At 41.0% G+C, this 13,132-nt stretch overlaps 1 protein-coding gene across 4 annotated transcripts in view; it reads left to right on the top strand.

Moving 5' to 3' along the window:
- Nucleotides 1-5,523: 5,523 nt before the first annotated feature.
- Nucleotides 5,524-13,132, top strand: part of CHRDL1 (chordin like 1) — a 114,915-nt gene continuing 107,306 nt past the window's right edge. For 3 of the 4 annotated variants that reach the window (XM_008066808.2, XM_008066806.2, XM_008066805.2), the window contains exon 1: nucleotides 5,536-5,629. In XM_008066808.2, coding sequence (XP_008064999.1) covers nucleotides 5,536-5,629 — 94 coding nt within the window. Of the gene's footprint in view, nucleotides 5,630-13,132 lie in introns of all 4 variants that reach the window. The other variant, XM_008066804.2, reaches the window with a different exon arrangement.

The raw sequence follows: 13,132 nt of genomic DNA, 5'->3' as shown, positions 1-13,132 counted from the left end.
ACTATTTTGTGAAACCCATTTTCCTGAATACTCTGAAAGCATGTTGGAAGTGATGATGGGAGCTGGAGAATGAATATACGAAGGAAATTGAACCAATCCTTGACCTTGGAGAACTCACAATCTAGTGAAACAAAACATTAGTGCATTAAATGGCATGACTACAGTTATAAGGCAACAAATCAGCAAGTTCAAACTAATATACTACAGCACAAATTGAATGCATGTGGCAGTGTATGGCTACCCAAGCAGCAGGATGGAGCTAGACATTTTGGGCCCTGAAGGCAACATTTTAGAAAGGGCCCCCTTTCCTTTGTTAACAGTGAAATAAACATCTCCAGCAATGCAGGGGCTAGTTGGATGATATTAACACTTCTGAAGAAAGAAAAAGGAGGTAACTTCCAGGGACACTTGTTCTTGTTTTAATTTTCCTTTGTTCTCTGTTTCTGATAAATGGTTTTTTGGCAAGCCACAATTTCCCTGAGCATCAATTTCCTCATCTATAAAATGGAAGTAACAACCAGAGAGTAGTGGGTTGAAAGTCAGGAAATCTGAATTGGAATCTCAAATTTGTCATTTACCAACTGTGTGACCTTGGGATACACCTCCCTCAGTCTCAGTTTCCTCTTATGTTAAATAAAGAAGTTAAACCGAATGGTTCAGAGGGTCCCTACCAATTCTGGCACTTGAGGCCACATATCAGTTTGTTGTGAGAGTAGATTAATGTAAGCCATAAAGTGCTATACATTTGCTCGAAATATCGATATTCTCTAATTCATGTAGAAAAAAAGCCCTGTAGTTCTCTTCCAAATTTAGAGGCTTAGAGTACTGTCAAGGCAGTACTTTCATGGAACTTAGAAGATTCTGATAATCCCCTGTAACTATCGCTCGTGGAATAAACACAAATTTGGGGTAGAGTCTCAGGCTCACCAAGGCATCAGCAGTTCTATTATGATTTCAAGGTTGAGCTCTTGGCCCAACTTACAATCTTATGGACTTGCTAAAACATTAGTGGCTATGGTGGGTCACTCGGAGTTTTCAAGACACTTAACAGTTAGTAGAGGCCCTTTTCATGGGGCTTCAGAGCCCTCTTTGTAGGATGATGCAGATTTCTACCTTCCCCCACCACACACACACACACACACACACACACACACACACACACACACACACACACACACTCATCTCCACCTTGCCTTTAAATACACTAAAGCTTTGTCACGTTACTAGCCCCATTGTGGATCTGGCGCTTGCCCCGAAATGATAAGCAGCGTGCTAGAGTGTAATTTTCAAGGCCGGCTATATGCGTCCCGGGAACCAGCTCAGGACCAGACCAGGTGCACCCCCCGGAGAGGCTGGGGTGCGGGAGGAAAGGGGGTGCGGGCTTCCGGGCAGGGGAGTCGGAGGGTAGCCGGGGTGTTCCGGGCTCGCACCAGTGGTGGGGAGCTCCTAGGTGCATCCAGTGCAGAGAGGGAGGAGGGGCCGGAGGAGACGTGCGGTCCCTTTAAGACCCCAACGCTCGCCTAGCCGAAGGAGGGGGGTGCCGTGGGGGCGCTGCGTGGTGGGAAAGTAGCCGGCTGAGCCTCACACTTTCTCCCGATTTTTAAACTTTCGGGTCGGAGGAGAAGGAATAAAGCCACTGTGCCGGGGCGGAGAGGGGGTGCGTGCGTGCAGTCGCTGCGTGCTCGCGGACTTCCCGCCTGCGCCGGGCGGCCGGCCTTTCGGGCCAACTGGGGAGCGGGCGGGCGGACGGGCAGGCAGGTGGCCCCGGGCCGCCGCGCCCGCGCCTTGGCTCTGCCCCCGGGAGCCAAGCGAGCCGCTGCTCCCTCGTGGTGTGAGGGCGGTGATGTTTTTCCTCCCACCCACTTTTGAGTCCCCCCTCCCCCCTCGCGCGCACTCTAGCTCTCGCCACAACCTGCGAGCCCCAGACCTCGGAGGAGCGCCCCGGGGAACTCGGAGTGCGTGCACGCGTGGCAGACGGAGGAGGCCGGTGCCCAGGTCAGTGAGCGGTGCCCAGCGCCCGCTTCCCTCACCTCCTTTTCCAGCCTTTGCACAGGTGGGGTGCCTTCTGTTGGCCGGAGCCGCCCCTGGAAGTTCCTTCAGAGCGCCCCGAATTCCCCGATCTGCCACCCCAACCCGTTTTACGATCCAACTGCCAGCAGCCGGAATGGAGGTGGGGCCTAAGGCGCCCGAAGCTGGTTGGGGGCTCTAGATTCGAACTCACAACTCGCCACTTTCTGCTTGGCCTGCATTTCTTCATACTCTGGCGCTTATGAGAAGTCACTTGGGTACGCCACGCTGAGCTACCTCGGGGCTCTGCAGTCCCCTTAATTACCGCATGTGTCCCTGAGCCTGTGTTCTCATTTGCTGAAGTGCTCTGGACCAGTCAGTGTTTGATTGATAACGTGCTAAAGTTAACGAAACGGTGGATGGACGAGAGGCTCCCTGTCCTCTGGACATCTGCCTCATTTTCTAGCCCAGACCACAGGGGTCACATTTTGAGACAGTAGGGCCTGGAAAGTCTGCCTTCCAGTCCCTCCCGGCCTTACCACTAACTCAAGTCATTTGAGTTCTCTGTCCTCTCCCTCTCCACGGGGTGCCCGTTTGAAGGTGGAGTTATCTGGAATAAAATGAAATGATAGATAGGAAGATGTTTTGCAAGCCAAATGCAAGGCTTATGTTAGCAATGCTAGTCAATCATACGCAGCAATGAAGGCATTGCTTCTGACAAGAGAAACTCTTGGCTCAAACTGCCATTCTTGCTGGGTGGTAGAGTGGAGAGAAGATTTTAGCTGATGGACAAGGGCCTGAGACTCCAGTGTCTTTCTTATTGTTTGTCAGAAAGAAAACTGCTACCCTAGGGGCTGTCCCACAGATGATAGTGAATGTGAGAGCACAAGGTCAGTCAAGCCTCTCTAGAGAATTAAAGAGACACTGTGGGGCGTGAAGAACTGGCTGACATGTGCTCATCTCTTATCCTTCCTTTGGGGATGTCTCTTTGCTTCTGTTCTACCCAGGAGGCCTGTGCTGAGAGTGGACTCCTGACACTTGATGGTTCAGATTGCCTTGCAGTTACAGCTGGACAAGGAGCAGTTGGTCCTTTTGCTTGATGCAAAGGAACAATGTGAATGCTTGTTTCCTGGAGGCACCTTAATAAATACCTTTCTTTTGGTGTCTGATACATTTCTTGTTCTCTTGTAAAGCCCACTCACCCTCCCACCCCACCCCCACTCCCAGTGTTAGTTGCAGGGTTTTGTTTTCTTTGTGGCTTTCTTGTTGGGTCCTGGATCCTCCCAAACATGTCAATGGCTACATTTCTAAGTAACCTGCAAAAGAGTCAGTGCAAGTTCAATGGCACAACAGCCTGTGTGAAGCAGACAGAGAGTTAATGCAGAAATAACTCCAGTTAACTGGGTCAAAGTATAATTTGAAAAATTAAGGACAGTTTGGCTCTTTGCAAGAATAAGAGTCCGCATGTTTGCTGAGCAATGCTTGCTTGTGTTTACTGCTGCAGTCCCAACAAATGTTTTGAACCATCCCCTTCCCCCAAAAGAAAAAGTTAAAGGGATAAAGAGAACTTGAACAGTGGGGAGACCTCGGGAGGGAATTCTTCTCTGTTCACATTTCTGCACAGAATGCAAAGGCAGGACTTCAGGATCTTGTAAATCAAAAGTGAATATTTATAAAGCGATTCATTTTCTGATGTTCTCCATCACAGCCTGGGAGGCCACACAGATGACAGGAATGCCAAAAGAGATCAATTGCTCTCTAGTCACCAACTTTTCTATTTGCTCATAACATTTGTTGGGAACCAAGAAAAGCAAAAATTTCTAAGAGCCGTTTTCTTGCCAGCTTGAGTTATGAAGCAATGCTACTGTTCACCGAGTCACCCAACCATTGTACAAGAAAAACAGTCCTGTTGGTTCTTGCATGGGGAGACGTGAAAACCATGGTTTCAGAAACACCCCCTGAAGATCCATATATGATTGTGATAAATTGGATTTTAGTAGTAAAAATTGTTCTCTTTTAGAGGCTTGGGGAATAAGCTTATTAAAGTAGACTCAGGAAGAACCTCACTAAGGTGAGTAGCTGTGTTAAACTGTTAATGAAAATGATTTGCTCCAAGGGAACCTGATAGCTTTCAGGGGACAGTGATGTTCTGAGTGATTGAAAATGGGCTCACAGTGGGGACCGAGACATCAAAGACTTTGGAAGGGCTGAAAAAATGTCCTCCAAGAATTTGGTCCTTTTTTAAGGAGCAGGAAGGAGATAGAGTAAGAAGGCAGACCATCCTGCTAATCCTGCCTGATAGCACAAAATATTCTCTATGATTCGATCTTCCTCTGTTACATATTCATAATTTGAAACAACAGATTTTGAGTGATCTAGGTAACTTCATGGCATTTAAATAGGAGCTGTGGCATCTACTTCAGGGCCCAAAGACATTCATTTCTCCAAAATGTTCATCTTGCATTCTTTTGAGTTCTTTATGCTTGATATTTAGGTTGGATTCTCTGAAAGATCAATGAGTCCAGGCCCCAATCCAGGGTTAACCCCAGATTGAATCTGGTATTTTAGAACATTTAAATATTTTCTAATCACCCATTGGAAGAATTTTGCAAACTCTCAAGTCTGTGGAAATGACCTGTGACTGTGTATGAGCTACAGCAAACTTTCCAAGTCTCAAAAGGTTTAAGGTTTCTACCCCTTAGACTAGAAATGTCAATTTCAGATTTTAAAGAATTGTAGTTGCTTTAATGGTCTTTTGAGTGGTAGTGCAAGATGAACAAATTACCTATTTAACTTTGTAATTTCCTTTAAAATGGTCCATTTAAAATTTCCATTTCACAGTGGACTTTGTGGGGGGAGAAATATGTCTGAACTAGTCTAAGCAATAAAACTTTTCAGGTGTTTAATTGCGTCCATTTGCTAATTACATCTATCTTTTCTAGCATAAGCAGCCATAGATCTCATAGAGGACAGGGGAGAAACTGAGATCAATTTGTACTTCATCCCTGAAGGATTAATGATAACAGTAGTCTTGAAGTTAAGATTAGTTAACTTTCATTTCAGAAATTGTCTGAGTCTCATGCTTACTAATTACTTGTACCTGGTTTGCCAGAATACTCATTTTGCAAACTCCAGTTTCCCTTTTCTCTCAAAGAAAATCTCTTAAGAAATCAACTTTAATTCCCTTAGAAAGGAGGATTTCAAAATTTATTTTTATTTTCCTATGACTTGCCTGTAAGGATTTAGCCTCAGCGTTGGATAGGAATGCATGGTCATTTGCTTGAATTTTCTCCCACAATCTTTGTAAGACAGGAGAGGCAAGTCCTTTATCTTATGCAAGCAAACAATACTTGCACTTATGTAAATTCTCCAGCATTCTCTTTCTTTTGCTAGCAAGACTGAAGCCTAAGCATGAATGATCTCTATCAGTTCCAGAGGATCATTGTTAAGTCTTTTTTCTGCTTTTTTCCCAACAGCTTGAATACGCGGGGCCTTGACGGTTCTGAGTTGCCTTTTGCAGTGACCCAAATGAGAAAAAAGTGGAAAATGGGAGGCATGAAATACATCTTTTCCTTGTTGTTCTTTCTTTTCCTAGAAGGAAGCAAAACAGAGCAAGTAAAACGTAAGTGTCTTGCATTTAAAAAATAATACACTTTCTTATAATTTCTTTGAAAATGTGGTTATAATCTATAAGGATTATGATTTAGCCCAAATGTAGCCATGCCATTATTCTAAGAGAAGAAAGTGAATGTTACTGGTTTATGCATGAGTTGATAAAAGAATGAGAGCTTTGAATCGGGCCAACTAAATTTGGGGCTGTTTTTCTGATTATCATATAGTTTTCATCTCATAGAATACATGACACATTAGCCTATTTTCCTTTTCCTGTTCTAAACTGTACAAATCTCATTCCATTTTATGTAACTCTAGAAATATCTGACAGATGAGCTGGATTTTTTCCCATATTTCAGACTCTTCTGCAAAGGTTTTCGGTTTATGAAAAAGAATGACACAGAAAAGAAAAAAGAAAGAAAGAAAGTAAAGCAGGCTCTGCCTATTCCCTTATGCCGAAAAATGAGGAAGGAAGAAACCTTCACACGAACTAGATTCAGATGAAAAATCCTTTGAGGAAATTGAGATTCCAGGGACCGTTAGCAAATTGGATGCCATTTATTGAAAAGAACGTCCCTGTAAAGCCAGGGAATATTTCTAGAAAGTCAGCGATCCGTGTAATGGGCTAACACATTGGAGAAAGCAGAGAGTGGCAGGAAGGGGGAGATAATTAACCCTCCTTGCTGCCACATTTAGGAGATTTATGAGTAACCATCGACATCTCTGTTCTTGTCAGGAGCTTTCTGCTGCCTTTGCACAGTGTGGCCTTTACCTTCTTTGAGCCACTTGCAGCCACCTCTGAAGTAGATGCTTGCTCTAAATTGGAAGGAAAAGCCCTAGCTCTAGTTCCTCTTTTGGGCTGCATCAAAAGAAGCACAAAGTGGAATTGGTCCAAGAGGGACATTCTCTGCTCCACTGAACTTATTCATGAGAAGGAGCTGTGAAAATATTCTTAGTAGGAGCTGAAGCAGCATCTGAAGCCCATCACTTAAACATTTATCTCCTTTATCAGCATAAGTTAAATAGATCAGGCAGAAGGCTTGCTGACAAGGAGAACAGTGCCAAGCCTATTCCATCCTTAAGTGTGTTTCTGTCCCACAACGATTTTATAATAAACTTAGACTCTTTCTTCCTAGGAGAAATGAGTGCTTTTGATTAGGCTTTTAAGCATGAGCAGTCTATGGTGATATCTAGTATAATTAGGACACAAAAGGAAGTTTTTCAGGGCAAGATCTCAGCAAGGAAGTTTGGATCAGCATCTCCTCATATATTCTTCAAACTACCTCCTTCTCCTTCCTCTTAAGTACAGTTCATCGCAGAACCCTCCTCTTCCAGAAGCCTTCCTTGATTTAAGTGGATCTGACAAAAAACATCCATCCATTCTCAGCTCAGTTCACAATCATCTGGGCTTAGGGATGAGAAATTACTTAATGAGTACAATGTTCATTATTTGGGTGCTGGTTACACTAAAAGTCCATATCTCACCATTACACAATGTATCCATGTACCAAAACTGCACTTATACCCCTTACATTTATTCAAAAATAATTTATCCTCTCTTAGAAAGAAACTTTCCTTGCTACCTATTGCTTATGGCCTCATGGGAAAAGCTTGTAACTCTCAGAAGCCCATCTCTTCTGGAAAGCCTTCCATATTTATGAGGAATTGAAGAATATTTTCCATGAAACTTAGAGATTGGGTTGGGCTTGGTGACTCAGCCTGTAATCCCAACACTTTGGGAGGCCGAGGCAAGTGGATTGCCTGAGCCCGCAGGTTCGAGACCCACCCAGGCAACTTGGCAAGACCTCGTCTCTACAATAAATAAATAAAAAATTAGCCGGGCGTGGTAGCGTGTGCCTGTAGTTCCAGCTACTTCGAAGGCTGAGGTGGAAGGATCGCCGGAGTCCAGCAGGTCAAGGCTGCGGTGGCCGGGAGCGTGTGCCATTGCACTCCAGTCTGGGCGACAGAGTGAGACTCGAACTCAAAAAAACAAAAAAAAACAAAAAAAACCTTAGAGATTGGTTGGCAAACCAAAGAAAGATATAACTGAAAAAAAATACAGACTAGAAACTACTACTTTCTAACATTTCCTTGTGCCTATGAATTTGTCCCAAGCCCTTTCAATATTCAGTTGGTGCCAAAGTGATTATGTAACAGATGGCCTAGGGCACCAGTTCTGGCTCGGTGTTTCAAGCTTATTGTCAGATGATGAAGCTAAGGTCATGGTCATTCCCTTAATGAGCCACTGAGCATCATTCTGTGTGGCCACGCCCAAGCTGTCTGGAAGACGTGCAAAATCATCTCCAGTAAAAAGGACACCTCAAAGCGTATGTCCTATGTATGTTGCCTGGATATACACATGTATGCATAGAGATTTATTGCAGCTGTAACAGTGAGAAATTAGAAACGGTGGAAATGTCAATCTATAGTATTACTTTTAGTTCACTGTAATCAGAAGTGTCTGGACACTGATGGCAAACACTTTGAGCACCTCTTGTAACTAAATAAGTAAAATGTAACTTTTATTCATCTTTTGTTATCAGTATATATTGAGTATTACAATTTTAGTACATTTTTCCTTTCTTAAAATATGTATACTTTTTTGGCACCCTCTATATATGAGTGTTCATTTCTAATTCCTTCACCAAGCTTATTATTAATCTTTGTGTTCTAGGGCCAGTTTAATAGGGGAAATCATTCAGTTTTGCTTTGATATTTTTCTATTATTGGAACATCTTTCAATTACTTTTTTGCTTGACTTTATTTCGTTAGCTAGCTGTGTGTTTTTTAGTTGGGTTACTTATATTGATTTGTAAAAGTTTATTAACCTTTTGTGTTTCAAATATTATTTTCTGTCTGCCATTTGTTTTAAACAATGTTTGGTTTATATTTTCCCATATAGAAGTTTTAAAATTTTATGAAGTCAGATCTCTCATTTATTTCTTTTATAGCTTCTGGATTTCTTCTTATTTCTAGGAAGGTCTTGTATACCCCATATTCTTCTATTTTTTTTCTATTGATACCATAATTTAAGTTTTACCCATAGTTCTCTATCTGACATTCATATTCATGTATGGTATGCAATAGGAAACTAATTTTTAAAAAATCTTTGGATGGTAGATTTATGAATGTTATTTTTATTCACCTTTGTGCTACTGTCTATCCCAAAGTTTCCACAATTGGCAAGTATTACTTTTACAAAAGGGGAAAAGTTCTTTAAAGTAAAAGGACATCTCATTATCCATATTATTGCTGTCCAGTTCTAGAAATGGGTAGGTATAAGAGCAGAAGTGGCAATAAAAGGTTTGTTTGTTTTTAATAAGAAAAAAACCTGGGAAAACATTAGGAAACATGTAAGCCTGAGGGTAATAAACCTTCACATCTCTCCTTGCTACCTGACACCTTTTTATCAAAGGAAACCAAAGTTTTGGATCTTTCAGGGACTGGTTAGAATATAAGTTTCTAGGTCAAGGAGAGTGCTTTGTAGCTTATTTGCTCTCTTATTTGAAACATCAGGATGGAATGAGGAGGGATGCTGTTATGGTCAAAGATGTTCACTCCATTCATGTAGAAATCTGAAGAGGTCTGGAAAAATGCTTTATTTGTGGAAAGCTCTTAAAAAGGAGTGGTGAAGGTGGGTACTGCCACTTGCCGGTACCTAATTTGTCATAGTTACAGTTGCCCTCGCAAGAGGGAAGACAAGCTCAGGAAACCAGAAAATACTGATAGTGCATTGCAATGAATGAAAGAGCCATTTGTTGCTTATATAAAGGTTTGTTACTGTCCAGCATCAGCAAGGTTTGAGGTCTTTAGCTGGGAAAAGGCCTTTCTGTATAACTCTATTATGCTCTGTTGTTAAAGTTGTAGTCAATGAGGCCAGGAAGCTCTTTTGAAGTTCAAAGGAGCGTAACGTTCACAGCATAATATTCATGCAAATATGGGACAAATGGGCTGAAGAGTTTGCCCCTTTGGCAGATTTAACTTAGGTAATGAACTATTGATCAAAGTGAAGTTGAAGAATTGAGTTGTTAAGAATATTCAATTATGTATTTCTAATGGACCAGCCTGTGCCAAGTCTGGCAAAGGTTCTGGGGAGAGAAATTGTTCATGTGTTTCATGGAGTCCTTCCTGCTTTATAAGGTGAGTTAACTGGGTCTTCAAGGGACTGGATTCTCACTCATTTTTCTTCTCAGGAGAAAAGCTTCCAACGTTCAGATTTGGCTGAAAGTGGGCCTCTGGACTTCTTAGGAAAGGCAAGCCACCAAAAGACTGAGGGGAAGGAAGAAGATACTTTTAGAAAGTTTGAGACATGTGAAGCATGGTCTTATTGAGCCCACCCAGAACCTCTCTATCTATTGTGAAAGCCAGCCAGGAAGGCATGAATTTGCTTCCTCCAGATTCTCACCTGGACATTTTGGACTGATTATTGGACAATAGAAAGAAGTAAGCAAAAAGAGTAGACCTGTTCACGTCTTAGAAGATTAAGTGGGTGGAAGTAGAAGAAAGGAAGACTACCTTAAAATTAGGTAGCTTAATGCTTTTCAAAGTACATTCTTAATTTTTTTTTTTTTTTGTGAAAGGACAGTGGATTTTGGCATGGAAGCTCTGGATTTAGCTTAGATCCAACCACCAGCTTCATGAGTTATTTACATACCTTGGAAATGTTACTTAACCTCTCCACCTTTAATTTCCTTATCAGTACAATGGGGGAAATAGTAGCATAATGAGTATCAATATGGTTATTTGAAGAATAAATGAGATTGTGTACACCAAGTACTTTGTACAGTGACTGGCACATAGTAAGCGTTTAATAAGTAGTATCTATTAGAGCAGCTTTCTTGATAAGCCAAATGATATTATCTCCTTAATTTTAAGATGAGAAACTTGAAACCCAATGAAGTTAAGTGACTTTGTTTCAAGACAGACCTCAAGTCCTAGCCAGAGAGAAAACTAAACCTCAAGTCCCCAAATTCAGTGTTCTTTCACTGTACCCGTTTGTCTCAGGACATTATCTGAAGAAGCCAGTTCATTCTCTTGAATAAAAGCCTAGTCCTTTATGCATAGCAGCCACTTAATATATAAGAGATGATCCAAGTGAATGAATAAAGGCCTTTATAACCAGAATTCCTAAGAAAGGTAGTATACTATTTGGGAGTTAAAAGATTGAGACTACGACTAAATTTTTTTTTTTTGAGTTGGAGTCTCACTCCATCATCCAGACTGGAATGCAGTGGCATGCTCCCGGCCACCGCAGCCTCAACCTGCTGGACTCCGGCAATCCTTCCGCCTCAGCTTTCCAAGTAGCTGGAACTACAGGCGCGTACTACCACGCCTGGCTAATTTTTGATTTATTGTAGAGATGAAGTCTCACCAAGTTGCCCGGGTGGATCTCGAACCCGTGGGCTCAGGCAGTCCACTCACCTCGGCCTCCCAAAGTGCTGGGATTACAGGCTGAGCCACCAAGCCTGGCTGACTAAAATTATTTAGGAACCTAAGCTATCTAAGCCAAAGGAAAATTGTGAGGAAGGTTAAAAATATTTGCCTTTATGTTTATGCTTCTTAGACTTCTCAGTAGGACTGGAATGTCCTTGTCATTAAATGGAAAGAGTATCATGCTGAAAGTCAAGAGACCTGGTTTCTGGTCAGTAGTCTTCTGTTGCTTGCTGTGTGGTATTGGTTGAGTCATTCGTGCTCTTTGAAGTTGAGTCTCTACTTACAAATGCAGAAGAATTATTTCTTTCTGGACAGAAAACTAAGGGCCAAAAGAATATGGGCTGGGGAGTTGGGACAAGGGAAACTAACGCCCTGGTTTATGTACTTGGAGCAAACTATCTGGACTTTTAATATTATCACAAGGTTATTGCAAAGAATATTTCATTCATTTAAGTTTTATAGCCTGTCTGATTCTAGAAAGATTAGATACAGGTTAGAGATGAAATAATAGGTGCAAGATAATGTTTTAAACAGTAAAATAAAATAGAGGCCATCTGAAGAAAGTCAAGAAAGTGGATTTTTTAAAAACATCTGATTTGGTAGATTATAGTGTTTGCACTCTAAATTTGGTCTATGTTTCCTGAAAAGATAAAAAGAGAAAGTTTGGGTTAGTTGGCAAGATAAAATTTACAGTTTCATCTATAGAGATTATTCCCATCTCTCACTCACTCAAGCAGTATTGATCATGGAATGTTTGAATAAAGCACATTCTGGATGAAACAAGGATACCATCTGTAACCTTTGTTTCATAGAAAAAAATGTCTGTTTGGCATTTCTTTATTGACTCTTTAAAGGAAGTGGGCAAATATTAAATTATAATTCAGTAAAACTCTTTATATAAGTGGTAAGGAAATGTGGTCTAGGTATTTTACTTTTGAAAGATCCAAGTTAATTAGAGGATGGAATATGGACATGTTTAAACAAATAGATGTTTAATGTGTTTACTAGACGGGGTTGTCAACTATCAGATGCCCTAAGCAAACTTTTTAGTAACATAATTTGTTTCTGATTTTAAAACAGATGCCCATTATTAAGCATTCAGAAAATACATAAAAATGTAAGGAAAACAAAAATTAGTAGTAAACTTAACATGTATAGATAACCATAGTTAATTGGTGTATATAATTCTAGTCTTTTTTTAAGCTCAGGTATAAAAACATATTATTTTACAAAAATGAAGCATTGTCCTTTAATGAATTTGGATTTGGGTTTATTTTTTTTATTTATTTTTTTATTTGTATATATTTAGGGGGTACATGTGCAGTCTTTTTACATGGATATGTTGCTTAGTGGTGAAGTCTGGTCTTTTAATGTACACATCACTCAAATAGTGTACATTGTACCCAATAGGTAATTTCTCATCCCTTACCCCCTTTTCATCCTTCTGAGTCTCCAGTGTCTATTATTCCACACTCTATGTCCATGTGCACACATTGTTTAGCTCCCATTTTGAAGTGAGAACATGCGATATTTGACTTTCTGTTTCTGAGTGGTTTCACTTAAGATCAGTTCACAATTGGAGTCTCTAAAATGCAGCTATAATGGAGATATATTCCAGGTTGTCTGAAGTGAAAGCTAGGTGATTTAGATACCAGTTGCAAGAAATGCAAATTTGAGTCTATTGTGAAACATTTCAAGAGCCCAACTTTGCTTCTTGACCAAAGAGAAAGAAAGTACTCTTGACCAAAGAAAAAGTCTTCTTTAAGAGAGGCTTGCAGAGCTGAGGTGCTGATAGGAATAATCATTTATTTTTTGAACAAGAGTTTTGATTTTTGCCCAAAGTCTTGTGCCATATAACATGGAAGAGATTTATTTTAGCCAGAAAAAAATATTCAGGTCGGTTTTCACCAGCTGATCAACCTTTCTGTAAAAGGACTCCCCATGTCCTCATAGTAAAGACGAATGAGAATACCATCAACTCCCAGTTATCCATGCTAATGGAAGATAGAAGGGCACAATAAATTGAAATTTCATGGAAAATTCTATTTTAGTCAATGGTGTCACCTTGTTTGACTGACAA

This window comes from Carlito syrichta, unplaced genomic scaffold (genome assembly GCF_000164805.1).
Source record: "Carlito syrichta isolate Samal-C Ts95f unplaced genomic scaffold, Tarsius_syrichta-2.0.1 Scaffold309114, whole genome shotgun sequence".
Taxonomy (NCBI): domain Eukaryota; kingdom Metazoa; phylum Chordata; class Mammalia; order Primates; family Tarsiidae; genus Carlito; species Carlito syrichta.
The sequence above is the reverse complement of the archived record's forward strand: the minus strand, read 5'-3'. Positions and strand labels throughout refer to the sequence as shown.